At 63.4% G+C, this 25,842-nt stretch overlaps 3 protein-coding genes across 5 annotated transcripts; all 3 read right to left on the reverse strand.

The window, feature by feature from the left end:
• Nucleotides 1–1,191: 1,191 nt before the first annotated feature.
• SCN4B (sodium voltage-gated channel beta subunit 4) lies at nt 1,192–6,271 on the reverse strand. Of its 2 annotated transcripts, XM_053997173.1 has the most exons (6): nt 6,174–6,188; nt 5,697–5,967; nt 2,906–3,069; nt 2,007–2,232; nt 1,662–1,791; nt 1,192–1,569 (listed from the first exon to the last, which is right to left on the reverse strand). In XM_053997173.1, exons 2-6 carry the CDS (start codon nt 5,746–5,748, stop codon nt 1,476–1,478), a joined length of 666 nt encoding a protein of 221 aa, XP_053853148.1. In that variant the 5' UTR covers nt 5,749–5,967; nt 6,174–6,188; the 3' UTR covers nt 1,192–1,475. The 2 variants fall into 2 exon arrangements, with proteins under 2 accessions (XP_053853148.1, XP_053853147.1); XM_053997172.1 differs by lacking the exon at nt 5,697–5,967 and having other exon boundaries at nt 6,174–6,271.
• Nucleotides 6,272–11,775: 5,504 nt separating this feature from the next.
• SCN2B (sodium voltage-gated channel beta subunit 2) lies at nt 11,776–17,158 on the reverse strand. Of its 2 annotated transcripts, XM_053997189.1 has the most exons (5): nt 16,945–17,032; nt 15,411–15,506; nt 14,299–14,465; nt 13,927–14,137; nt 11,776–13,807 (listed from the first exon to the last, which is right to left on the reverse strand). In XM_053997189.1, the coding sequence occupies exons 3-5, from the start codon at nt 14,446–14,448 to the stop codon at nt 13,608–13,610; spliced, it is 561 nt and encodes a 186-aa protein (XP_053853164.1). In that variant the 5' UTR covers nt 14,449–14,465; nt 15,411–15,506; nt 16,945–17,032; the 3' UTR covers nt 11,776–13,607. The 2 variants fall into 2 exon arrangements, with proteins under 2 accessions (XP_053853164.1, XP_053853162.1); XM_053997187.1 differs by lacking the exon at nt 15,411–15,506 and having other exon boundaries at nt 16,945–17,158.
• Nucleotides 17,159–18,802: 1,644 nt separating this feature from the next.
• On the reverse strand, nt 18,803–25,010 carry LOC128818064 (junctional adhesion molecule-like). Its single transcript, XM_053997072.1, has 8 exons — nt 24,934–25,010; nt 22,380–22,428; nt 20,938–21,095; nt 20,356–20,581; nt 20,149–20,260; nt 19,756–19,816; nt 19,472–19,567; nt 18,803–19,296 (listed from the first exon to the last, which is right to left on the reverse strand). The coding sequence occupies exons 2-8, from the start codon at nt 22,420–22,422 to the stop codon at nt 19,135–19,137; spliced, it is 858 nt and encodes a 285-aa protein (XP_053853047.1). The 5' UTR covers nt 22,423–22,428; nt 24,934–25,010; the 3' UTR covers nt 18,803–19,134.
• Nucleotides 25,011–25,842: the final 832 nt, after the last annotated feature.

Here is a 25,842-nt window from a genome sequence, read left to right on the forward strand (position 1 = left end):
GAGAGAGGGTCAGGATCCTGACTCCCACTTGCCTGTCTTACCAACAGCCAAGGGAACCCGCCTGGGGCCAGGTGCCAGTACCTGTCCCCTGTTCCAAGCGCACGGCCCTGCTCCAGTGGGTGCCCCCGGGCCCAGCCCGGGGTGACCAGCCCGCTGTGCACCAGCATCTCCAGAGAAAGCAGCACCCAGCCTTTCCTTGTCACCTTGGCCACCAAATCATTGCCTACCTCCCACTCCAGCACCTCTGCCAGGGCACAAGCCCCCACAGCAAGCCATGGCTCAGCTGTGAATCCCAATTTACTGTGGGGACAGGGGAGCTGTCTGTCCTGCAACTTCACTGTCAGACACCCACAAATTGGAGAAATAGGGAACAAATCACATTTTAAAGGAAATTGTCAACCTCGGATGTAGCCCGCTCACTTCGTGTCTCACATCCTTGTGAGTCCACTCACAGAGCCCCCCAGGCTTTCTGCAGCACCCCTCATCCCAGAGCACTTCACCGTCATAGCCAAGGAAACCTCACACCCACCCCGTGAGGTAGAGCAGTATTTTTGTCCCCATTTTACAGATGGGGAAACTGAGGCATGGAGAGGCAGAGCAACTTGCCCAGGGTTGCCCAGCAGGCCGGTGGCACAGCCCCGGCCTGGCTCCCCTTGCCAGGACTGGGCTGAGCTCCCTCCCTGTCACGGGGGAAGGGAAACGCAATTGGCTGCTTTCCCCTGGAATCTCGTACAAAAACATCCAGGTAACGAGTTCAGCCTTGGCACCAGCATCAAAAGCATCGCTGCTCCGAGTGCCGAGCTCCAGAGAGAGGGGAGGGGGCAGCACAAAGCCAGGGAGCGCTCCCGGGATGGCTGCCTGGGGAGAAGCCCCCCTGCTCCCAGGGATGGCTCTGGGACACGGCCACCTCCCCAGCCCTGCTGTGGGGGGGACCGAGGCACAGCCAGGGGCCTGTCACTGATTTGGTTCTCCAGTGTGCTTATCACAGCCCTGCTTCCTCCCATCCTCCTGCGCCACTCCATCTGCACGGCCGGCTCTGAGCATCCTTGCCCTGCTCCAGAAACCTTCTGCATGCAGCAGCAGCTCCCAGCCACCCCAGCTCAGCACCCAGAGGGCCACCCCACCCTCCACCCTCCGGGCACGCCGGGACCCCCGGTGCCCAGCACCCGGCCCCAGGCACGGCACCCACCCGGCCCCTGCCCTGCCCTGCCTGCCCGGCACCCTCTTGCCTGTGCTCAGAGCCGAGCCGGCGGCTCCCTGTGCCCCAGCAGCCTCCCAGTCTGAGTCCGCGAGAAGCTCCCAGTCCCCCCAGCAGCCGCAGCCTTGTCCGAGAAGCAGTGCAGGTTGCAGGCACGTGTGTAATAGAAACATGTCTCAAGCGCTGGCAGTTCGGAAAGAAAACAAAAGGGGAAGGCTCGTCCCGTGCCCGGGCTCCCGCGGCGGGGCAAGGCGGGCGCGGGGCGCCGCTGCTTCGTTCATGCCTTTGGTGGTGCTTTTTGTTCCGCCTTGGAGCCGGCCAGGCCGTTCTCGGTGTTGTCGTTCCCTGACGAGCTCACCAGACACTCCTTCCTGCACAGGGAGAGCGCACGGGCAGCTGGCAGCCCCCCACCCCGAGCCCGGCCCCGCTCACCCCGGCCCCACGGCAGCACCCCCGCACTCACTTCCCATCCTGCGTCTTCTTGATGATGAACAGGACCACCCTCTTGATGAGCATGAAGAGGATGAGGAGGCCGATGAGCCCCCCCACCACGCCCACGATGATGAGCGTCACAGTGTTGTCCGTCTCCACCACTGCGGGAGAGAAGGGGCTGAGGGGGCTCCTGAGGGGAGCGGGGAGCTCCCAGCTGCACATCCCACCCCAAAACCCCATAACCCCCTCCACCCGAGGCTTCCAGGCGCGCCAACCACCTCCGTGCACCACCACAAGAGCGAAGCAAGGAGCCTGTCACCGTGTGTGGGCATTTCCACCAGCCCAGGGCCACCCCAGTGCCCTGGCCAGCACTCACTCTTATGGACCACGGTGAGGAAGATGGTGGCGTTGTGCTGGGCGTTCCTCTCCTTGGGGTTCTTGACGTGGCAGGTGTACTTGCCAGCATCGCTGAACTCCACGCCGTTCAGCACGATGGAGATGTTGTTTTCCTTCTTGGTGGTGGAGCCGACAAACTCCACCCGCGGGTTGTGCCAGATGAGGGTGGGCTCTGTGGCTTTGTTCTTTATCTTGCCGTGGTAAATCTGCAGAGGCAGGGGGGCAGGAGCAGCTGCGTGAGGGGGAGGCTCACGCTCTCCTGATGGTGGCCCAGCTCAGCTCTGCACACACAGGCACCCCAAATGTCCCACCAAATGTCCCATTTCACCCCATTAAACCAGGAATGGCCATGGAGAGGAACCTGATGCTCATCCTGCTGGGAAGCAGCAGATCCGGCCTGCCCTGAAGAGATGGAACAGACCGTGCAAAAAATGGGAGATCTCCAGAGAAAGTGAGCTCCTTTGCTGGCCAGAACTGCTCCAAACCAGCCCTCCTGCTGAGGAATTGAGGAGCCAAATATTCCCAGCAGGAAGCAAATCTATACAGAACCTTTCATATTTCAAAGCAAGCGAAGGAGGAGGAAATGAACCATATTTTGCCCTAAGCGCAGATTTGCACCTGAACAGCCAATTTATGAAAATAAATGAGCCTGTGGGCAGCAGCAAATCTAGAACAGCTTTGTGCCAAAAGCACGATGTTCTAGGGTATCTAAGTCACCCCGTTGGCACAGCCTTGTCCTCCCCAGAGCTGGTGACACAGAGAGAAGGACATCCTGCACGAGGAGAAAGAGAACTGCAAGAACTGCAGTGCTGAGATGCGCTGGGGAAGGACAACAGGACCTGCCAGGAAAGCAGAGGCGGAGCCCAGAGAGCCACTCACCAGCTCTGTTGAGTTGAAATACCATGTGAAGATCAGGTCCTGGAAGCCTATGCAGGTGGAGAAGACACAGGGCAGCAGGACATTGGAGTTATTCAGAGCCGTCACCGTGTTGGTCTTCCCCACCGACACCTCCAAGGCGAAGGCGATGGCGAAGATGTGCAAACCTGGCAGGGAGAGGGGAGGGGAGAGTGAGGCCAAGGCTTTGTCACCCCTCGTCCCCTTTGGCATACCAGGCTGCCATGGCAGGAGCAAAGGTGCCTGTCCCCAGCCCTAGAATGGCTCGGTGACAGAGGGCCCTGCAGGGACTGGGGCTGGCTCACCCGCAGAGACAGCGCGGCTTCAAAGGGAACCAGAATATCCCCACGAAGCAAGCGTGCAAATGAGAGCCCTGATTTGCATGTTATCCACAGGCCTCCAGCTAGACCTTAAAGGGGGAGAAAAAAAGCCAAAGGCGAAGCAGAGCTCTGTTCTTCAGGCGGGAGCTGGAGCAGTAATTAGCGTGGCTGTCCTGGCCGCCTGCCACCCGCTCGCCCTCCAGCAGCCCTGCCCTGCCCTCCGGAGCAGCCCCCTCACTCCCAGCAGCGAGAGCCCCGGCTCCCTCCCGAGCTGCCAATGACCTTCAAACTGCAGGATGCAGCTCTCCCACTCCTCGGCTCCCCGTGAGCAGGGAGAGAGGAGCAGGGAGAGAGGAGCAGGTAGGAGCCCAGCTGCAGGTGAGCACTCCTGGGGTGAAGGGACTGGCATTGCACTGGGCTGGGCCACCACTGTCCCCACAGATCCTTTCTGGGAGCACAAGGATGCTCTGGTCCCGGCCAGAGGAGCAGTCCTGCTCCTCATCCCCACCCCAGCACTGCCCCATCCCGTTTGTGTCATGTGGCATGGCTAAGATGTGCCACGGCCCGGCAAAGCGCTGTCCTCCCCTTTCCCAGACCTCAGCCACCCCTGCAGAGCTTTCCCTGGGCACAAAATCCAGGGGACACAGCTTTTCCCACGGCTACAAGGCAATCCCACAGCTGCCCCAGCACCTTAACTCGGTCATGCTGCCCTCAGTCTGGGATTCGCCTCTCTCTGCAGCCGCCTCAGCTGCTGATTTATTCTCCCACACAAGCCGGTGCTAACAACTCCCCAGGCACGTCGCAGCCGGAGCCAAGCCCGAGAGCCCTGCATCCTGGGCTCCGGGCCCTGCTGCAGTGCTGCATTGCAAGCACTGCAGGCGAGGAGTTATTTAACTTTACACAGAAGCACTCCTCATTTTGCTCGAGAGGCTGGAGCTAACGCCAGGGAGTGGTTCCCGGCAGATGGAATCTCCTGCAGCTCTCAGGCTCCTAGAGCAGCCCTGGGGATGCTACAGAGGGGACTTCACAGGCAGGAGTGTCCCAGGGGACAGGAGCTGTCCCTCTGGAGCAGGAGTTGGCAGAGGGATGCCTGGCTCTGCAGGTTCGTCTGAGCCTGCAGCGTGCTGCAAGCGGACACTCACAGGAAAGATGATTCCTTGCAGCTTGCAACACTTTAAAACCTGTCTGCCACCCTGAGAATGTAATCTGAATTGGACATGTGGGGTAAATCGAGGCTGACCTTGTTCCTGTCATCCTGGGCTCTCAGGAAGACACAATTAATATGTTACCACTAAATAAATAAAGCACCAAGGAAAACACGCTGGGGGAGCACTGACTGGACCTGCCACACATCAGCTCTCCGCGCTGCTTTTCCAAACCCTCCCAAAGCTGCTGCACTTTGCACCACCAGGTCCCCAACGTTCAGGGCCACTCCCCTGGGGGCTCCAGGCTCCCTCCCATGCCTGCAGGCACCAGCGTTTCCCAGGGAAGCAGGGAGCAGCCACTCCTGCTGCTGCCAGAGCCTTGGCCGCCTGCGCTTTGCTCCTGCAGAGGGAGAGCCCCGCACAGCGAGGGGGCTCGCGGAGCACTGTGCTCACCCCGGACTGCCATCTGTGGGAAAGCTGCTCTAGAGAAACTTTCACTGCCCATAAAAGTCAGCGTGACATCCTGGCGCAGGCAGCAAGCCATGGCTGGCAGGCTGGCCGGGCTCCTCTCCAGCGGGGTTCAAAGAGAGGAGCTCCTTGGGCTGCCCGGTGTGCTCCGGGACAGGACCCACCGCCCTCTCCTCTCCTCTGGGAGGGGCTGTGCCTCTCCGGAGCTGCAGCCGGAGCCCGCTGCCGCTCCCTGCGGAGCACGGCATCCCCGGAACCCACAGACACAGAGAGGCCCGCCCTGCACTCCCCTGCCCACCGCCCTCTCCAGCTCCCAGCCCACCTGAGCGACCTGTGGGACCAGGTTCCCACCTCCACGTCCTGGACCCCAGACCCCTGAGCGGTCTCAAGCATCTCCGAGTCTCTGCTACCGCCCCGCTGCCAGCTCAGGAGCTGGCACCCAAATCTTGCCGGGGGTCAGGTACTTACATGCTTTTTTGTGTCTCCAGCATCCTTTAACTTAAGAACTTTGCCCTCTAAAACGCCTCCCACGGGAGTGCCCCAGCAGCAAGCGCTGCACAGCCAGCCCGAGTTCCAGGCTGACACGAGGATGACCCACGGGAGCAGGAGTGCGGCGGGTGCGTGAGGCTGATGCAGCTGGCTGGAGCCTGCCCCAGGTGTGCAGTGGGGAGGGAACGGCTGCCAGCCCCTCCCTGCACCCTGTGGCGGGGGATCTCGGGCATCCCTGGCCACGGGGCTGGGCATCATGCTCCGAGCAGCGGCCCTGCAGCGCGGGTCGGTCCCCGCGCCGGGGACAAGCACATGCGAACGGTCGTTGTACCAAACGAACTGTAAGACAATGACCTGTCGGCGGGCGTGCTGGCGCTGAAGCAGTGCACGGCCTCCCCGCGGCCATCCCCCGGTCCCGGGCAGGCAGGCAGCGCGGTCCCCGCTCGCCGGGCAGCGCAGGAGCGGGGCAAAGCGGGGTGCAGCCGCAGTGCTCGCAGGAGAAGCGCTGGCCGCGGGAGCGCCGGTGCGGGCAGGGCAGGGGCTGGAGCCGGGACTTCGGAGCTGGGGCTCGGCTGCGAAGTCACCTTGGCCAAGTGACTTATCCCCGGCGCTCCGGACCGTCCGTCTGCAGAGCGGAGAGCGGCGTTAGCGCCCGCGGGCGGCATCCCCGGGCGCGGCGGGCGGGGCGCAGGGGATGGGTGCGGAGCGGGGACCCCCGCCTTGGGCTGCCGCGGGTCCCCGGGGCAGGGTCCCCGCCGGGGAGCCGGGGTGGGGGGACACAGGACGCGGGCGGTACCCGGAGGGGTCCCCGCAGCCCTCGGCGCCCCTTACCCAGGAGCGCGGCCAGCAGGCGCGGCGCGGCGCGGCGGCGAGCGGCGGGCGAGCCCGGGGCCATGGCTGCAGCGCGGGGCGGCGCGGAGCGGAGCGGAGCGGTCCCTGCTGCCCGCAGCGCCCGGCTCTGGCCGCCCCCGCGGAGGGCGAGCGGCGCCGGGCGGGGCCGCGCCGGGCGGGGCCGCGCTGAGCCCTCCTCCGCGCTCCTCCGCGCTCCTCCGCGCTCCTCCGCGCTCCTCCGCGCTCCTCCGCATCCCCCCGCGCACCCGCCCGCCCCGGGAATCGGGGAGCGCTCCCTGGACCGGGGCACTGACGCTCCCCCCGTGCTCCGCGCTGATGAAGCCGCATCCCGAATCCTGGGCGCAGTTTTGGGCCCCCCGTAAGAAGGACATTGAGGTGCTGGAGTGTGTCAAGGGAAGGGGCTGGAGAAACAGTGGGGTTTGGAGAGGCCGAGGGAGCTGGGAGGTTTAAACTGGAGAAAAGGAGGCTCGAAGGGATTTTCTTGCTCTCGTCAACTCCCTGACAGGAGGGTGGAGCCAGGTGGGGGTCGGGCTTTTCTCCCAGGTAACAAATTACAGGACAAAAGGAAAAGGCCTCGAGCTGTGCCACGGGAGGTTTAGGTCGGATTTTAGGGAAGATTTCTTCACTGAAAGGGTTGTCCAGCCCTGGCACAGGCTGCCAAGGACAGTGGTGGAATCACCAACCCTGGAAGAGTTCAAAAACCATATGGCTGTGCCACGTGGGGACATGGTTTAGTGATGGCCTTGGCAGTGGTGGGTTTATAGTTGGACTTGATCTTAGAGGTTTTTTCCAACCTCAGGGATTCTGTGGTGGCCCTGGAAACACTGGGCTGGTGTTGCCCTGGGCCACTTTGGGAAGAGGCAAAATGCCACTAAGGCCAGTGGCTTCCCAGGACAACAAAACGGGACAAAGCCGGGGCTCGGCTCTCCTTCAGGGCACCTCCAGTGTGGCACCAGGTCCCTGCCCTCCATCCCAGCAGACACAGGTGCGATGCAAAGCCAGGCCCCGATGGCTGCAGAGGGACCCGCCCGGCGCCAAAGGGGACACTCCGAGAACTCAGAACGCTCTGAGAACTTATTTTTCTCACCGTGATCTTGTTCCGGGATAATTGGCTGCACAACAGTTCCCTTCCTCGCATCCATTAGGCCTGCCCTTGGCACACCCACACCGCATCCCAAGGGCGGCCCGGGGGATCTCCTAATGGAAGCCCCGGGGCGTGGTGTGGGCAGGCAGAGCTTCACCTCCGTGCCCGGGTCCATTAGCCAGCGAGCCCTCGCGCAGCGATTGCGGGAGGTGACGCGTCCCCAGGCTGCCGTGGCGGGAAGGGGAGGAGGTGATGCCGCACTCCTGGAGCAGGAACGGCGCTGGCTTTTTCTCTGGGCTGCAGTGACACTGGGCACACGTCCTGGCAAAGCTCACCCCAGGGACCAGCCATGGCTTCCCCGAACTGATTGACTGGTTTTTGGGTGTGAGGGCAGCTCACGTGCTGCCTGCACGCCTAAGGTGCCACAGCCTGTCACCTTCAGGGCACGTTAAGGCTCCCCATCCCCATCCAGCCCCCTCTGCAGCTCTCCTGGCCAGCAGCATGAAGCAGCAGAGAGGAGGGAAAGCAGGAGGCTTTGCAGGGCACGGGGACATCCCAGGGGAGCCTGAGAGGATGCCAGCAGTGCCTGTGGGTTGAGGCGTTAGGGCTGCAGAGCTGGCAAGAGAGGCAGGAAAAATACCGGCAGAGCCAGGGCAGCGCTGGCAGCCGGCGCTGCGGGAGCGGCGTGCACGGCTCTGCTGATGCAGCAGAAGGTGCCTTGGCGGGCGGCGGGGATGGATTCAGGGAGGGGAGCGATTCAGGGAGGGGATGCACTCAGGGAGGGGAGGAATTCAGGGAGGGGATGCACTCAGGGAAGGGATGGATTCAGGGAGGGGATGCACTCAGGGAGGGGAGGGATTCAGGGAGGGGAGGAATTCAGGGAGGGGATGCACTCAGGGAGGAGAGGAATTCAGGGAGGGGAGGAATTCAGGGAGGGGATGCACTCAGGGAAGGGATGGATTCAGGGAGGGGATGCACTCAGGGAGGGGAGGGATTCAGGGAGGGGAGGAATTCAGGGAGGGGATGCACTCAGGGAAGGGATGGATTCAGGGAGGGGATGCACTCAGGGAAGGGATGGATTCAGGGAGCTAATGGATCCAGCAAGGTGATGGACACAGTGAGGTGATGGACACAGCGAGGTGACGGACACAGCGAGGGGAGCGGAGCTGCACTTGCTGTGTGGGGACGGGAGGAGGAGCGCAGCGTTTGCTGGAGCATCACTAATTGTGAGAGGGCAAGGCAGAGAGATCCTCGGGGGTGCAGGGATGCCTGTCACCCCTGCCTGTCACCTGGTGGCTGCTGGGGCCAGAGGCACAGGTGCAGGTGAGTTTGAGGCCAGCATGCAGCACACAGGACCTGCAGCAGCGGGGACCTGGAACAGCAGCACCCCTACCCTGGTGCAGGGGAAGGTGTGAAGGAGCCCCTCCTGGGATGCTTGCTCCGGTGCCTGCCAAGTTTGCTTACATTTGGGATGCATTTGGCCTAAACTGACACTGAGAATCTTGCCAGCAGAGCCCTAAATCCTTCTGGAGGCAGGAAAGTTGAGAAACCTGGCTGCAAGGGCTGGCCAGTAAATACAACAGAGCTCCTGTGGGCACTGGCACAAACGGGGGGCACTGGGCAGGTGGGCACCCAGTTTGTTCCGTGCTGACATGGCCCTGCAGCCACGTCTGCGTGCTGAGTGTCCCCGCAGAGGTGACAGCCTGGCATCCCCGCTCCCCCACACACCCAGGGTGGCTGTGCCCACGCAGCCCCGGGGCTGGCAGCGGGACGCTGGCTGTCACCAGCGCCTGATGGAGCTGTCACACTCGGCAGCTCCAGCCGGTCTCCTCGGCCGACTGATCCCATGAGACATCTGCCAGTGCCATGGGCCTGGGCAGGGCTCTGCTGCCCCCAGCCCGGCCGGTGCCATGGCCGGGAAGGGCACTGGCAGCAGCTGGCCCTGGCATTTTGGCAGGATGCAGATGTCCGGCGTGGGATCCGGGATTCCTGCGGCTCAGCGGAAACTCGTTCTGCTGAGCCCAGCACCAGGCTGCTGCGTCTGGTTTCAGGGAAGGTGAGCACCCTGTGCTCTGACACTGTCACCTCCCCGGGGACAGGAAGGAGGGCTCAGGGGTGCTGCCAGCTGGCTCACAGCCTGCCGGGGGGCACAGTGGCTGCCTGTGTACCCTCAGTCCCTCTCACCTTGCACTGGCAGAGCTGGGAGAGTTAAAATGCCAGGCTGCTGCTCTCCGAGGGGGGCTCCTGCCTCCCTCCACGTGGGTACCGAGCAGGTAGGGCTGAGCAGAGCAGTTGGGCTGCAGCTCCAACGCAGCAGGCACAGCGCTGGCCCCAGCTGCCCTGGAGCATCCTGCCAGGGGCTGCCCCCGGGGGACAGTCCCAGCCTCCTCCCAAACCTCCCGAGCCAGGCGATGCTGTGCTCCCGGACCCGGAGCAGGCAGAGCCCTCCTGCCGGTGGAGGGGGAGGAGGAGGAGGCAACGCTGGAACAGAGCTTCCCATCAGCACCTTATATTTACTGCAAGGTCCTCTGGCTGTGACCTTTAAAAGACAAGGTAGCCTGGCATCCCGGCAGCTGGCAGTGGGCAGGAGGCACCGCAGGGATCAGGCTCTGCAGGACTGTCCTGGCTGGGACGGACTGGCCGGGCTGGAAGCTGAGCGAGAGGTGCCCGGCACAGACTGCGGGTGAGTACCTGGCCGCTTTTGTCATTCCAGCTCTCGGCTGCCTGCAGCTCTCCCTCGGAGCGGTGCTTTCCCCTCTCCCTGCGCTGCCGCTGCCTGCTCGCCCCCGGCCGCGGAGCCGCCTGCCCTCCGGAGCGCGCAGGTTCCTCACCCCCTTCCACCGGCCCTTTAAACACGCAGGGGAAGAGCGGCCGTGTCCCCCGGCAGCCACTGCAGAGCATCTGCAAGAACGGCTGAGGCAACCCTGCTGTATCCCAGGAGAAAGTTTGATCCTGACCCGGCACAGCCCGAGGCCACCTCCACCGGACCCTCCCTGTTCTGCTCCCCCCAGAGCTGCCCTTCACACCCCTCACTGCCCCGGACCTCACTGCCCCAGGCTGTTCCCTTTCCAGGTGCCCCTCTTCACTTCCAGCCCCGGGAGCAGGGCAGCATTGCAGGGACTGTGGCTCTGGACTCTCCCCGAGACACCCCAGCAGTCCCCTGTGACTCTGCACAGGACCAGGCAGAGGTCCCTGCCACCTCCCACCCCCTCTCTTGCTCTTTAACACCTGTAATCCCACCTGGCCGAGGAAATTTGTTCTGTAGCAAGGAATGTCCATGGTTCTGGAGAATCTGTGAAGCCCCAGAGCTGGGGGGGTTGCTGTCACTGCCCTCAGTCCCCTGCAGCGAGGAGAACTCACCCTTGTTGTGTCCCACGGGGTCTCCTCTGTGATCCCACCGCTCTCCTCAAGTTTTTTTGCCAGCAACATTCTAACGAGCATCCTAAAAGTGCCGAGGGGTGCCCCACGCCCTTTGCCAAGGCTGTATTTACCCCTGAAGCTGGGTGGGGATAACCCCACGTCCTCCTCCGGGGAGCTGCTCCTCTCTGCATGGCAAAGCTGTTCCCTGCCACGGGCCAGGGATCGATTGGCAGCCCAGAGCTGCAGGACTGTGTCAGCAGCACAGTGGAGGTGATTTGGGTGCCCTTCCTCGGGGAGGGAGAGGTGCCAGGGAAGTTGGAAGTTTTCCGCAGCGCTGACCCCACGCTGAGGTGCCCAGGGCGCGGTGTCCGGCAGGGACAGGGACAGGGACACCGGGAGAGCTCATCCCACTGCCACTGCTGCTGGGAACGCTGGTGGGCTGAGCAAGGTGGGGGGCTGGGGAGGGACAGGCAGGGCTGGAAGGTGGTGGCAGTGCCTCGGGGCAGAGTGTGGCCAGACCCTGCTTGTGGGAGGAATTGGGATGCACCGGCGCTTGGCGGCCCGGAGTGAAGGGCAGCAGGGAGAGGCAGGGTGAGGGTGGCTGTCAGAGCTTCCCTCGTGTCTCCACGGTGGCTGAACTGATGGATGTGCCCATTAACTGTGCCCCAGTTGTGTCGTGCTGCTCTGGAGCATCCCCACGGCGTTGCTGGACCGGGAGAACAGCCGGTTACGGGTGTCCATCACCCAGTGCGTGCCCTGGGCTCTGCTGGAGCCTGCTGAGCCTTACCTGCCGTGAGCAGCCATCAATCCCAGCTCTCTGGGAAGCACAGGTGGAGAGGCTGACAGGCCTCAGGACCTGGAGGTTCCACAGTGGGTGTGGAGCACCCCTGAAATCTCCCCGTGGGAAGGCTGGGGCAGCACTTGCCACGCTCCCACCCCCAGCTCTGCCCTGGCTCTGTGGCAGCTCCCGGGGACAGAGCTGTGGCCACACAGGGTGCCCTGGGCTCCCTCGGTGCCCAAAGCACCTCAGCAGGACCAAGCTCCACTCGGGAGCGGGCTCATCCCCCCAGGCAGAGCAGGTGAGGGGCCTGTCCTGCCCCTCCAGGCTGCGGCACAAAAGCATCGAGGGCAAAGTCGGCGTTTTGTTGTTCTTTTGTTTGTTTGACTGTACAAAGAGCAATAAAAACATCCCACACTCGGCAGAGCGCTTGGCAAGAGAAGCCCAGGGGAAGGCGCACGCCCGAGGCCGCAGCACGAGGCAGAGCAGCCCCTCCTGTGTGTACAGATCTGTATTTGTCGGCTCTCTGCTGTGCACAGCTACGTACAGACAGATGCATTGGCAAGTTGCAATCCAAGGATAGTGCACGAAAAGAAATGAAAGGCAGATGCAAGACTGGTCATGTGCAACGCTCAGAGGCCTCTGCGCCCCCGAGGCACTGGCTCAGTCCCACCAGCAGCCGGGGACAGCCCGGCCCTGGCAGAAAGTGGTGCGGGAGCCCTGCGGCACCCGGCACCGCTGGCACTGTGCGGGGTGGGGACAGCCCGGCCCTCCCCGGGCAGCAGGGCCCAGGGAAGGGAGCCGGGCGTGGGACACGGCACATTCCTGCTGCGGATGGGAGGGGAGCAGCGTGGAGCCCAGCGGGGTCGAGTGGGATGGACGGGGCACGTGGGGAAGGGGTGGAAAGCGATGGGGCAGAGCGGGGAGGGCACAGCTGTCCCGCCATCCCTGGGGCCTGATGGCATTGCCGGGATGGCACCTAAACAGGGACGTGGCAAAGGTGTCCCTTCTCTGCACAGGGACGCTGCAAAGGTGTCCCTTCTCCCCTGGCAGTGCTGCTCGTGGGTGACAGGACCTCCATCACCTGCCCCTGGCAGTGTCCCCTGTGGCTCCGGGCACCGTCCCCTCCTGGCAGCCACGGGAGAAGAAAAGCTCAGGCCCGGTGCCACAGGGGACACCGCCCTGGGTCATTCCCTGCCTGAACCCCCGGTGCTGCAGCCAGCACGGCTCACCTGCCAGGTGAGGCAGGTGGCACACGGGGCTGGGCACGCTGGCAGTGCATTGCCATGGCAGTTACAGTGTGCAGTGCTCCGCAGGGAGGCTGGAGGAGGCAGTCTCAGCATCGCAGGGCTGCTCCAGGGTGGCAGAGCTGTCCTAACTCTGGGCCTGCCATTGTGCCCAGTCCTTCCCAGCAAGTGCCCAAAAGCTCCTCTCCCTTTCAGCAGCTCCTTGTCCCGAGCAGCCTCACCCCAGCACACCCCTGACATATCAGCAGGACATTTGCCACCACAACCACCGTCCCCAAGAAGGAAACGAGCACAAAAAAGTCAGCCCAGCACCTTGGGCTGAGATGCTCAGAGCCAAAACCAGCCCGAGAGGCAGAAGGGTCCATCCCTCGCACACCAAGGGCTGTTAATGGTTCCAAAACACTGCAAAGCTCCAAGACACCGGGTGGGCTCACGGCCTTGGCCACTGACTTGTGAGCAGCCTGGGACAGTCCCTGAGGAGCACGAGCTTGCAAGGAGGAGACTGGCAGCTATCGGGATCCCTCAGGACGGGAACACCAGTGCCACAGGCACAGCAGGAGCACCTCGGGATGAGTCTGGGCACGGGGCTGCCAGACCCCTCTGTCCCTCCTGGTACCCCCTGCTCCAGTCCCTCCATGGGTGGGGGCTGCACAGGTCCCCCCTCACCCGCCCCAGCCTGTCCCCAGCACCTCCTCACAGCACTGGCACTCAGAGGAGGGGACAGGCTGGTCCCAGCTCAGCCTCAGGGGCTTCAGCCCCTCTCCCCAGCCCTGCCCAGCACAGCCAGGCTCCAGGGACCTTCTCTCTGCGCCCTGCTCCAGGCTGGGTTGGGTGTTTGGATGGAAGGAGGGATGCTCTGGGGAGACAGAAATCCTTGCTCTGGGAAGCACATCAAGAGGGTCACACTGTACAGGGGACAGGAGGGAGGGGCGGGCAGGGGGGCTTTACTTGGTGCCCTCGTCCGGGTTGCCTTCGCCGTCCGTCTTCCCTTCCTCCTCTGTCTTCTGGTCGTCCGTGTTGAGCCTCTGCTGCTTTTTCCGGCGCACGCACTTCACCACCATCAGCACCAGGATCACCACGGCCAAGAAGCCGCCCACGGAGGCGCCCACGATCACGGCCACCGTCGAGTCGTGCTTCGGGGGCTCTGGGGACACAGGGCACAGGCTCAGGGCACGCAGCAGCCGTGGGAACAGCTGGGAACGGGCAGGGCTCCGGGAGCAAACCCTGCCCCCGTGGGTGCCCGCAGCCCGGGGGACCACTGACCTTTGGTGAGCACCTTCAGGCTGATCTTGCCGTGGCCCCGGTGCCGGTCCGGGGGGTTCAGGACGTAGCAGTTGTAGGTGCCCTCGTCCTCCAGCTGCACGTTTTTGAGGGTGAAGGACACGTCGTTCTTGGCGGGGTTGCCGGTGAACTCCACGCGGTTCCCGAAGCGGTCCAGCTGCTTGTTCATGATCTTGGTGCGGAACTGCAGGAACTGGGCAGCCGTTGGGACAGCAGGTGAGGCAGCGTGTGGCACCCCACGGGCTCATTTCCCAGCCAGGCACCCCCTCCCTGCCCATGCTGCCCTGTAAGAAACCCCGAGCAACGTCCTGTGAGCTGGCCCCAGGACCCCAGCAGATCCCCAGCGAGACTCACCAGCTCCTCCGAGCAGTTACTGCACTCCTGGTACGTCCAGTTGAGGGAAAACTGCTTGTTCTCCACCTTGTAGCAGGAGTTGAAGGTGCAGGAGAGCTTCACAGAGGAGCCATTCAAGGCATTGATGATGGGAGGGGCCATGACCTCCATGCCCTGTCTCGGGGGTGCTGCCGAATGCAGATGGATTTGGGGGTGTCACAGGCAGCCACCCTGGCAGCTGAGCCCATGTCCCCATGCCACCCTGCCTGCACAGAGCTCTCCCTGGGGCCTGGCATTGCCTTCCAGGCACATCCACACACTCTGCATCCCGCCAGGACCGGAATTTCCCTGCAGGAACAAGGGGAGCAGCCCTGGCACCGTCCCTGGGCTGGACAGGAAGAGCATCGTCCCTGCTCTGCCAGGGCTGATGACCCTCCCGTGCCCTGCCGGTGCTGAATGCTGCTGCCTGCAGGCCAGCCCCGCTGCCGGCCGTCCCCCGAGGCTGTGCTGCTGCGGGATCGATGGCGCCGTGCGAGGCTGCGGCGTCAGCGCGCGGGGCCCGGCGCCACAGCCACGCACAAATTATGGCTGAGCTCATCACATTGCACTGCCAGCAGGACACGGCCACGGCAGCGAGGGCTGGCATCTGCCAGGGCTGGCCCCGGGGCTCCGGGGGAATGCAGATGCTTTCCCCTGCCAGCAGTGCCTAAGCAAAGATTCTCCAGCTGGGAATGACCAGAGCAAGAGCCAGGTCTCTGCTGGGGGAACAAGGCCAGTCCCTGATCCCTGGCCTAGCTGAGAAAGAGGGGCAGTACCTGGTGCAGCTCGCAGGGCAGGACTCACCTGGGCAGGGGCAGGGATGGGGTGTCTGTGCCCTGCTCCCTCCTCCACTCCTTCCCTGCAGCTCCCCTCAGCAGCACCCAAACCCAGCGCCTGCATCTGTCCCCGGGCTGGGCAAGGGGAACAGGCTCCTGTGCAGCCAAGCTGGCTGCAAACACCAGGCCAGGCCCTGAGAAGCACAGGGACACGGGGACAGCGAGCCCTGGGAGGGACCAGAGTGTCCTGCGGGGCCGTGACACCCTACAGGGCAGGCACAGGGACACTGCCACCGGGTGCTTTTAGGATCACCTCACCTCTCCCCTTGGGCTGCTGCTCTTTGCTCTCAAACCTTCTTCCCGAGGCCAAGCTGGGTGCATGTCAGGGCTGCTCCGCTGGCCGCTGCGCTCCGCCTGCAAGCAGGGCAGGAAAGGGGCCAGGCTCTGCAGCCAGGGACAAGGGCCTTTCCCGAGCGGCAGGGACAGCTCCCACAGGTGCTGAGCCCCAGCTCCCACTGCGAGGTGTGAACCAGCAGCACCCTGAAGCTCCCTGGGGGCAGAGCGGAGCCCTCGGGTTTGGCCAAGCCCTGGGACGGCTCCTGGCTGTGCTGGCAGCCATGGGGGACACCCCCCATCCAGCCCCAGTGCAGGGAGGGCTCCCACAGGGCTTGGGGACACAGGGACGGGCACAGCTGGTGCATGGATGTGTCCTGAGAAGTGTCCTGAGCCAGTGTCACAGCCTTGCTGCCCCGTGGCAGCCGCCACCTTCGATGCCTCCAAGAAAACCTCGCAGGCAGGGGAGAGAAGAGCCAGGAGCTGGCCTGGCCCAGCAAGAATGGTTGGAGGGGATCCCTGCATGGAGTCATTGTCTGAGTGCCCCTCACATGGTGCCCTGTGTGCCTGCAGGTGGGTGACCTGGCCTTGTCCCACGCCCTCAGGGCTCCCCAGGGCTCTACAGAGGGATGAGGGGCCACCAGCAGCAAGCCTGTCCCTCCAAGCAGGGGCACCACGGCCTGGCAGGACCTAGGAGCACCCAAGTGGGTCCAAACTTTGCCACTGGCTGGGCACTCAGCCCTGGGGGACAACAGAGGTGGGGGAAGAAACCCCCGAAACCCCAGGGACCCTCCAGGCCGCGTCCTGCGGCGCTGCGCAGGCTCCCAAACGCTTTGTCACCCAGGCTGGGGGGGACAATCACAGCAGCCTCTACAGCAGTTGTACCCTCCTTTCCCAGGCTCTCTCCTCGGGGAAGAGCAGCCCGTCAGGAGCTCCGGGACAGCGCTTCCGAGGAGCGGTGCGATCCCGGCCGCGGTCCATGGATGCGCCCGCGGAGCTGCTGACACAGCGCTGCTGCTGCGGCGGGGCCGGGCAGCACGCACGGACCGCGGCCCCAGCACGGCCGCCGGCCCGGGGACAGCCACAGCCACAGCCGCAGCACCCCAAAGACAGCCACAAGGCAGCACAGCACCCCTGGCAGCACCCCAAAGGACGGCCACAAGGCAGCACCCCCAAAGGACGGCCCCACGGCAGCACAGCCCACCTGGCAGCACTGCACCTTCGCAGCCCTGTCCCCACGGCAGCCCGCTGCTCTGTCCGGCGTGCAAAGGGCTCTGTGCTCCGCACCCGGCGTGCGGGGCGTTTTTAGGAGGAGATGCGGCGGCACCACAGCCCCCACCCTGCCCCAAAGCAGGTCACCCTGGCTGGTGGCTCTCGGCAGGGTGCACGCCAGAGCACCTCCGTCCCCATCCCTGCGGCACAGCCCTTCCCAGGGCGGCACACGGGCAGGGGCTCCTGGCCAGGGACACGGGTGTCCCCCCAGCTGGGCACATGCAAGGGGGCTCAAGCCGACACTTACCCAGCGAGAGGAGCAAGGTGAGGCCAGTGAGGAACAAGGTGGGCTGCGGGAGCCAGGCTTCCGGGCTCATTTTGACGGACTTTTGTGTGTGGAGAGGACGTGGTGTTGGTGTGGATTGTGGAGGTGGTGGAGGTGCTTTTTCGAACGCCCGGGTTATTTGCAGGTGACATAGAACATTAGAGCCGCTTTCTCCCCACAGCCCAATATGGCTGGAGCGGCGCTGGGGCGAAAAAAAGCAGTAAATGCTGTGGTTGGTGGATTGCAGCCGCCGGAGTGGGAGGGCAGAAAAATTTTCCCCTGAACTGCAGGCGACAGCGCCTGGCACTGCCAGCTCCCTGCTCTGTGCACGGGCTGTGGCACACGGAGGGTTCCCGAACCCCCGGGTGCAGTGGGGACACGCAGGTGTGTCCCCCGTGCCCCGCTGGAGGCTGGCAGCCAGCCCTGCTCACACCATCCACGGCAGCAGTTCCCGTTCTGGAGAGCCCAGCGGGGCCCAGGAGGGTTGGAAATGCCCTCCAGGAGCCAGGCAGAGAGCAGAGGGGCTGCTGCAGGCTGGCAGCAGCAGAGGGGCCCGAGCAGCCCAGCCAGGATGCCCCAGGCAGGCTGCAGCAGGTAGAGGTGCTCCTGGTCACCTGCCCGCTCCCGGACAGCTCCATCACTTCCCAGGGCTGCCAAACTGCTGCAGGCCCCTTCCCCTTCTCCAGCAGCATCTTGTCCCACCCAGGAGCACAGCTCTCCTCTCCCAGCCTCGGGCTGGGGAGGCTCTGCCCAGCAGTAACGGGGCTGGAGAGAGTCTTTGGTCCCCTTTGCACCACCGAGGAAGCCTTTGGGCCCTGGGCTGCACGCCTGGGTTCAGCTGCAGACATGGGTGCAGAAAGGCAAGGAGGGACCTCCTGGAGCCCAGAGAAGAGGTGACAGCGCTGCCCAGGCCCCGGGACACGGGGTGGTGGCGTTTGCTGGGACAGCATCCCTGGGCACAGAGGTGAGGGATGCCCCAGAGCCAGGGCACCCCGGGGGTCCCGTGCAGCAGAGCCGGGGGAGGCAGGAGGGATGCAGAGGGGAGGGATGCAGAGGGGAGGGATGCAGAGGGGAGGGATGCAGAGGGGCTCTGCTGCCTGACCACAGCCGGGAGGGGAAGCAGGACACGGGGAGAGAAGGCACGGCAGTGTCCCAGCAGCTCTGCTCAGCAAACACTGCACGCACAGCACTTTGCCACCCGTCCTGGGCAGGCAAAGCCCGCTCTGCTCCGCTGCTGCGGCTGCCACGACCCTGCAAAGGCCCTGTGCGATCCCCCGACCCCCCACATCCAGCCCCGGGGGCTGGTTCCTCCTAAATCCCGTCCCGCGGCTGCCTGCGGGAAAAGAGAGCAGGGTGTCAACGAGAACCAAGGAGCGCAGCGCGGCGCTGCAGTGTGCCGGCAGCGGTGGGAGGTGGAGGGTCCCGGCTCCCTCCGCACCTGGAGGTGTCAAACATCTATAGATAGCGCCCGGCACCAGAGATAGCGCCCGGCACCCGGAGATAGAGCGGGAGCAGCGCCAGCGCCCGCCCAGGCGCTGCCCCGGGGGCCCGGGAGGGGTGGCCGGGCTCCCCCCGGCCAGCGCTGCCCATCATCCGCTGCTCACCCATGGCCAGGGGACACACGTGGGGGACCCCACTGCCCGCGGGCCCTGTCCTGCTCCCCTCGGTCCCCATCCTGCTGCCAAGGGACCCCTTTTTTGCCCCGTTTGGCTTTGCTCCCACCTGGAGCCAGCGGGGCTGGCGGGCGCCCCGAGCCAGGCTGCACATGGGTTCAGGGGCTCCCAGGCCCTGGGCCAGGCAGATTTTGGCACACTTGGACATCACATGCTTAGGCTGGAGGTAAAACGAAGACAGCATCAGGGAAGACTCCCTGAGTTTTATTATCTACAGAAAAATACTGTGACGGCTCCCGCTGCATCTCCCGCCTTGGAGATCCTCATCCTGGGCCAGGATCCAAGCTGGAGCGTGGGGCTGTGCCCACTCTCTCGAGTCCAGGGGGCACGAGCCAGAGGGACGGGTGTCCCCTGGTCCCCTGCAGGCAGCTGGGGTGGGCTGTGCCCCAGCAGTGCCCTGGCACGGGGCACGCAGTGACGTGTCACCGGTTCTCAGTCCTCACAGGGACAAAGGTGTCTCGGACACAGCTGGACGAGGGGCTGCCATCCCACAGCACAGCTATTTCTGCCGCTCTGGAGGCTGGGGAAGTGCCTCCTCTGGCCTGCTGTGGGGCTCCTGGCTCTGTCCATGCCCCCGTGTCCCCTCTGCCATCCATTCTGAGGGGATGGCCCTCTTGGCCAGCTCCACGTAGACGCCGTTGTCCCGGCAGTGAGACGGGTGCTGCAGGGAGCAAGGGACAAGGTGTGAGCCTCACCAGGGGTACCAGGATGTGTTTGGAAGGGCAGGGGGCACGGGATGCTGGGGTCTGGCACAGGGAGTGAGGCCCTGCATGCCATGGCCCTGGCGAGGGGGGCAGTGATGTGGGGGCCCCAGCACGCCTGCTGCAGCTCCTCACCATGGTTATGTACGTGTCCTCAGCTCTCCTCTTCTTCTTTGCTTCCTGCTCAGCCTTGGCTACCTCAGCTCCGGGGATCGAGGAGTAAATTGCTTCCTGCGAGGGGCAGATCAGGCTGTTTGGGACTGCCTGAGTCCAGCCACAGGGCGAGCTACAAGAGCCATGGCTGGAGCTGGCCAGCAAGTGGCCCCTGGTGCCTGGGCAGTGTGGGATCCCCTCCCCAGCCTCCCCAGCCCCGAGCCCACACCCCCATCCCCAGTGACCCCTCCAGCCTCAGCTCTCACCTCTGCTTTGCTCTTGCTGCTGCTCTTCCCCACCCTCTCCAGGGCTGTGACGGCTGCAAACCTTGAGGGAAGGCAGCAGCAGTGTCACCTCCGAGAGAAGCATCACCCGCTCCTCCTGTCCCTCCCTCCCTCTCCCGGGACACTGACACCGCTTTGCACACGCCTGGGCCAGGCTATCCGTGCTGCTGGCCCGGCCCAGGAGGTTTGGGAGCCGAGGGGACGTGCAGGGGCCCGGTGACACTAGATGGCAGCAGGAGGCTGGCACCCCACACCTGGGGAGCCGAACCCTCACACCTGCGAGCACCAGGGCAAAGCCTGGCCAGGGAGAGCAGCGCGGGAGGGCTGCAGGGAGGCGCTTCCTCATCCCCTAAAGCCAGGCCAGCGTTTTGGTACCTCTTCCTCACGCAGAGCCCGGCCAGGAACGCCACCACCACGGCCACGCAGCCGCAGCCCACCACGGCCGGCAGGAACCCGGAGTCTCTCGGGGGCGCGGCATCCTCGGCACCTGCGTGGGGACACCGAGGCAGGGGATGGCACCGCGGGGACCCCCAGAGCCGTGGGGCAGCTGCGGGGGGGCGGCGGGCAGGGAGCATCACGCACCTCTGGGTACCGCGGGGCTGACGAGCAGCACCGTGCGGCTCCTGAAGACGCTGCTGGTCTCCAGCAGCCGCAGCTCGCACTCGTAGGTGCCGCTGTCGTTGAGACGCAGGTCCTGCAGCAGGATGGAGCCGTCCCAGCGGGAGACGTTCCCCTGCCACTGCACCCGGTTCTTGAAGCGGCCCGCGGGGACGCCGCGGTTGCTGTAGTAAAAAAACACCATCTCCTCCTGCCAGGGCAGGTGCGGGATGTCAGGTGCCTGTCCCTCCTCAAGAGCTCTCCGTTCACACCTTCTCGCTGTCCCGCGGGCTGTTCTCCTCACTCAGAGCCCGGCACTCTCGGGGAAAGCCCCAGGACGCAGCGCCCGGAGCGGAGCTCCCCCTGGTGCTGCGGCTCCTGCCCCCACGCGGGGACCTTTCTTCCTCTCATGGAAACTTCCTCTCCTCATGGCTTGGTGACATGGATGGGCTTCCCCACGGCCTCCCCACGGCTGCTTCCCCACGGCTTCCCCACGGCTGCCTCACCCTCCCTCCCCTGCCACCGGCCCCCGTTGTCCCCTCTCCTGCCAGCCCTGTCCCGACCCACCTGCGTGCCAGCTCCTGCCCTGTGCAGCCAGTCCACTTTGTGCAGGGTCCATCCCTTGCTGTCGGGGTCTAGGAAGAGGCACTGCAGCAGCACGGAGCCCCCGGCCCTAGCTCGGAGCTGGGGCTCCGTGAACACGCCGGCGGCCCCGCTGCATCGCCCTGCCGGGGACAAGGAGAGCAGGATGAGCCCAGGGAGGACGGCCAGCTGCAGCCTGCCTGTCCCCATCGCCATCTCCTCTCCAGGGAAGCCTGGGGCCCGTGGCCTTGACCAGTGCAGAGGCCGAGCCCGTGCCTGACCCCTGCTCGTGGCGTGCCTGGGATGTGGGGCAGCACATCCTCCCCGCCACACCAAGGGCTGCTGCCGTGTGATCCAGCCGAAGGGGAGTTGGGAAGCACAACCCCTGCCCTCCACGCCTCCGAGCCAAAGCCTGCAGCTCCTGCAGGGCTGGGCTGTGAGTCACTGCCTGGGAGAACCTGTGCTGCTCTCGTCTCTACCAGGCCAGGGGCAATTCGAGCGCTTCACACGAATTTCAGTTCCTCCCTCACTGCCCATTTGGCTTCCTTCCCCTTTGCTCACAGGCTCCAGACCTGGGCTTGTGCTTGTCTGGCCACGTAACCACAGCTTGGGGTTTCTAGAGAAGCTGGACAGTGGGAAAAAAGGCAAACCAGGGGAACATCAAAGAGCACAGAGCTGAGAAACCACACGAGGCAGCTGCCGGCTGACTGGGCTGCAGAGCGTGCGGCAGGAAGGGGATTAAAGGTCTTCTCTGAGACGAGTGGGGCAGAAAATGTCACTGGAGCTCGTTGACCCCACCTGCCTCAGCCTGCAGTGGCCCTGCAAGAGGAGGCTGAGGCTCTGGTGCTGTTTGCTGAGAGCTGGCTGAGCTGATTCAGCTCAGGGAGCTGCTCAGACAGGCAGGCTCGTCCTCGTGTCTGAGCCACTGCGCTCAGCCTGTCCACAACCACCGAGGGCTGGGCCCTGGCCAAGCACCAAGTGTTTGTCTGAAGCCCTGTAAATAATGAATGCAAAGTGCTGCAGCTTCCCAAACAAGTTCTGTTGGTCTTGACCAGCTGAGGAGCTGAAAATGACAAATATTTGCCAGCGGAGAAGACCAAGGGAGCTGCCTGCCTCGAGCAGAGCCAAAATCAATACCTTGGAAACCTCTCCCTGGTATTTAGACTCGGTGAAGCAGTTCTGCTTCTTTCAAAGCCTTGGAGCCTCAATACAGGACACATCCAGGGATGGCAGCGCAGTTTGCAGCCTGTTTATAGGGGAGGGCTGCAGGAGGGGGAGATGCAGCACACGCAGGGCCAGAGGAGGGACTGGCACCCAGGACAGGAGCGGCTCCATGGGGTTCTCTCTCACCACAGGAGGAAAGACACTGATGGGTCTTAGAGCAAAGGCAGAGAGGAAAGCAGAGGGGAATAAAACTTAGAGCTTACCCAGCCATGTCAACACCAGGGTCAGGCTCAGCAACACCTTCATCTCCCTCTGAAAAGAACAGCACGGGTGACACATGCTCCACTGTCCCCTGGGGCAGGACACCAAGGACTGGCAGCCAGCTCAAGCTCAGAGGAAGACTGACCAGCAGTGTGCAGCCTCCGAGGTTGGGAGGCTGGAAGTCAGCGCAGCACAGAGGGCAGAGACAGGGCTCTGGTTTGTGAGACTGTGCTGAGCCTGGAAAGGAAGAGTCTGCGTAGGGGAGAGGGCTCAGCCCCTTCATATTTTCCCCTAAGTAAGTCACGATTCTTTCCAGTGGTTTGGGGGTCGAGCTTCTGACATCGGAGCTGAGATGTTCACAGGTGCTGACTCTGTTCATCAGAGAAGTTCGGTCCTAGAACACAGGCCCCCTACTCCAGATCTAAATCCCTGCCCCTGGGTGCTGCTGGAGCAGTGCCACATCTGATCTCTGGATTCAGCTCCACCTGCTCCACATCTCTCAGAATAAAGCTGCCACCTCCTTTCTGCACACCGTGGATTTATCCTGCAGCCCAGGGAAGGACTGGCTGTCCCCAGCAGGAACGTGCCAGCCGGTGTCCAGAGGAAGGCAGGAGTCAGCACCCTGCTGCCCTGTCCCTGCTGCATGATTCCCAGCTGTGGCCCTTCATTCCAGGGTGAGAAACTACTGAGAGCAGCTCTCCTGCCCGGAGAGCCCTCACGTGAAGCTGGAATTGAGGCTGCATTGCCAGCAGGTATTTTCCAATACTGCAGAAATGAAATAGAAAGACAGGAGCTGAATCATCTCTGGCATTTTGGTGGCTTCTTTCGTTTTGCTCCACTGTGCAAATGAGAGGCTCTCCAGGTCAGCCTCAGACAGGGATTCCAGACCCAGAATCACCTGCTGGGGACCCTTGGATCAGTTCTAGACTGAGAAAATCACTACAGCTTTGTACCTCCATCACCCTGCCCTTTCCACAAACAAAAAATCCTGAGAAGTGGCAGCAAACCTTCTGGAATTCTCTCCCACCTGCCTCTCCAAACACAGGACCCCTCTGGGGTTGGGTTTTTGCGTGGTTTGCTGTGCTCTGTGCAGCTCTGCTGTGACACACTTTGCTGCACAGCCGACCTACAAACAGCTCCTGCTCAGCCCCAGGGCAGCAGGCACAGCTCAGGGCAGCAGGCACAGCTCAGGACAGGGCAGCAGGCACAGCTCAGGACAGCAGGCAGAGCTCAGGGCAGCAGGCACAGCTCAGGACAGGGCAGCAGGCAGAGCACAGCTCAGGGCAGCAGGCACAGCTCAGGGCAGCAGGCACAGCTCAGGGCAGGGCAGCAGGCACAGCTCAGCTCAGGGCAGCAGGCACAGCTCAGGGCAGCAGGCACAGCTCAGGGCAGCAGGCACAGCTCAGGGCAGGGCAGCAGGCACAGCTCAGCTCAGGGCAGCAGGCACAGCACAGCTCAGGGCAGCAGGCACAGCTCAGGGCAGGGCAGCAGGCACAGCTCAGCTCAGGGCAGCAGGCACAGCACAGCTCAGGGCAGCAGGCACAGCTCAGGGCAGGGCAGCAGGCACAGCTCAGCTCAGGGCAGCAGGCACAGCTCAGCTCAGGGCAGCAGGCAGAGCACAGCTCAGGGCAGCAGGCACAGCTCAGGGCAGGGCAGCAGGCACAGCTCAGGGCAGGGCAGCAGGCACAGCACAGCTCAAGGCAGCAGGCACAGCTCAGGGCAGCAGGCACAGCTCAGGGCAGCAGGCTCAGCTCAGGGCAGCAGGCTCAGCTCAGGGCAGGGCAGCAGGCACAGCTCAGGACAGGGCAGCAGGCACAGCTCAGGGCAGCAGGCACAGCTCAGGGCAGCAGGCACAGCTCAGGGCAGGGCAGCAGGCACAGCTCAGGGCAGCAGGCACAGCTCAGCTCAGGGCAGCAGGCACAGCTCAGGGCAGCAGGCACAGCTCAGGACAGGGCAGCAGGCACAGCTCAGGGCAGGGCAGCAGGCAGAGCACAGCTCAGGGCAGCAGGCACAGCACCCCTCTTTCCCAGAGATGCTGCCAAAACCTGCAGAGCTGCACCCTGCCAGGACCACCCCCATGCAGCAGCCAGCTCAAAACCCAGTCCTGTTTGACTGCAGAAAGCTGAGATTTCTATAGCCAGAACCTCCAAAAGCTCCTGCAGCTGAGCTCCTGGGGCTCTGGGCCTTATTTGCCACCAGGTCCTTGCTGGATTTATTGCCCTGGTTTTGAGAAGGGTTTCTGGTCCTGCCTGGGAACACGTTTTTTGCAGGGTGTCCCCCTGTGACACACAGCAGTGAGAGGGTGCTGGGAGGCACCAGCTGGAGCCAGCCCCCACTCACCAGGCTGTTCAGTGTGTGCCAGTGCTGACACATCCAAACAGCCTCTCCCAAACAGGCTGGGGGAAAAGGGGCACAGACACCACATGGCCTTCACATTCCCCTGCTTTTGCACATGGCATCTGAGTCACCAGCACTTCTGCTCCCCTGATTCTCTTCTCAGGAAAAACAAATTTAAAAACCATCCAGAAATAAATATTACAGCAAAAAATTACTCACCTAGAGTGGCCTGGAGAAGTCAGCTAGTCTTGCATGTTCTTCAGCGACTGACAGTTGCTAAATTATCTCGAGGTTGCGTATCTTCCAGGTTGGGTGTGATGGTCACTTTCACAGGCAAGAGAAAGCAGAACAAAAAATCAGGATGTGCAACAGAGAGGGGAAACCAGCTCGGATGAATCTGCCTGAGAGGGGTGGTGGGGCAGCTCCAGGAGGCACCTGGCACGGAGAGCTGGGGCTCAGGCCAGCACGAGGGACTGGCCTGAGCAGTCACGATGACCAGTCCAGGACACAGAGGTTCCTGGCACACACCCTGTGCTCCCTCCTGCCTTGTTTTGGGGACCAGAGCTGCTTAGAGAGCTGTCACTGCTGCACCCTGGATGCTGTCCCAGTGAGGCAGCAGCACTGGGTGACGTGGCTGTGCCTTCCTCCTGGGGCTGCCAGGGCCCTGCACCTGCCTGGCACAGCGGGGGCAGCTGCCTAACACACACCAGACACTGATTTTCCTCTGCTGAAACCCCCCTGGCCACTTTGAAAGGCCATTTTCACCCTTCCTCTTTCCTTGAAGCACCAGAGAAGCTCCTGTTCCCCATTCCAGTATCCCATCTCTCCATTCCACTATCCCCTCTCTCCATCCCAGTATCTTCTCTCCCCATTCCAGTATCTTCTCTCCCCATTCCAGTATCCCCTCTCTCCATTCCAGTATCTTCTCTCCCCATTCCAGTATCCCCTCTCTCCATTCCAGTATCTTCTCTCCCCATTCCAGTATCCCATCTCTCCATTCCATATCAGTGGCTTCGATGGCACACCGTTGCAATAAAGCAGACAGGACTCAGTTTTTTTTCCATGCTTTTTCCCTTCTTTATTCACATAACTCATTTTTCACAGACCTCGTGCTCACTTCCAATTGGC

The sequence above is a fragment of the Vidua macroura genome, chromosome 22, assembly GCF_024509145.1.
Source record: "Vidua macroura isolate BioBank_ID:100142 chromosome 22, ASM2450914v1, whole genome shotgun sequence".
Lineage (NCBI taxonomy): Eukaryota > Metazoa > Chordata > Aves > Passeriformes > Viduidae > Vidua > Vidua macroura.

Bases quoted from the DNA above. Each gene is read 5' to 3' on its own strand.
- SCN2B (XM_053997187.1), bottom strand. From the start codon at position 17,014: ATGAGCCCGGAAGCCTGGCTCCCGCAGCCCACCTTGTTCCTCACTGGC. The intron at 14,466-16,944 runs GTAAGTGTCGGC...TGCATTCGGCAG, and splicing joins CACCTTGCTCCTCTCGCTGG to CACCCCCGAGACAGGGCATG. The intron at 14,138-14,298 runs GTGAGTCTCGCT...ACGGCTGCCCAG, and splicing joins GTAACTGCTCGGAGGAGCTG to TTCCTGCAGTTCCGCACCAA.
- LOC128818064 (XM_053997072.1), bottom strand. From the start codon at position 22,422: ATGAAGGTGTTGCTGAGCCTGACCCTGGTGTTGACATGGCTGG. The intron at 21,096-22,379 runs GTAAGCTCTAAG...TGTCCCCGGCAG, and splicing joins CCTGGTGTTGACATGGCTGG to GGCGATGCAGCGGGGCCGCC. The intron at 19,817-20,148 runs GTACCAAAACGC...CCTTCCCTCAAG, and splicing joins GGGCTCTGCGTGAGGAAGAG to GTTTGCAGCCGTCACAGCCC.
- SCN4B (XM_053997172.1), bottom strand. From the start codon at position 6,237: ATGGCCCCGGGCTCGCCCGCCGCTCGCCGCCGCGCCGCGCCGCGCCTG. The intron at 2,233-2,905 runs GTGAGTGGCTCT...CTGCCTCTGCAG, and splicing joins ATTTCAACTCAACAGAGCTG to ATTTACCACGGCAAGATAAA. The intron at 1,792-2,006 runs GTGAGTGCTGGC...TCTCTCCCGCAG, and splicing joins CCTCACCGTGGTCCATAAGA to TGGTGGAGACGGACAACACT.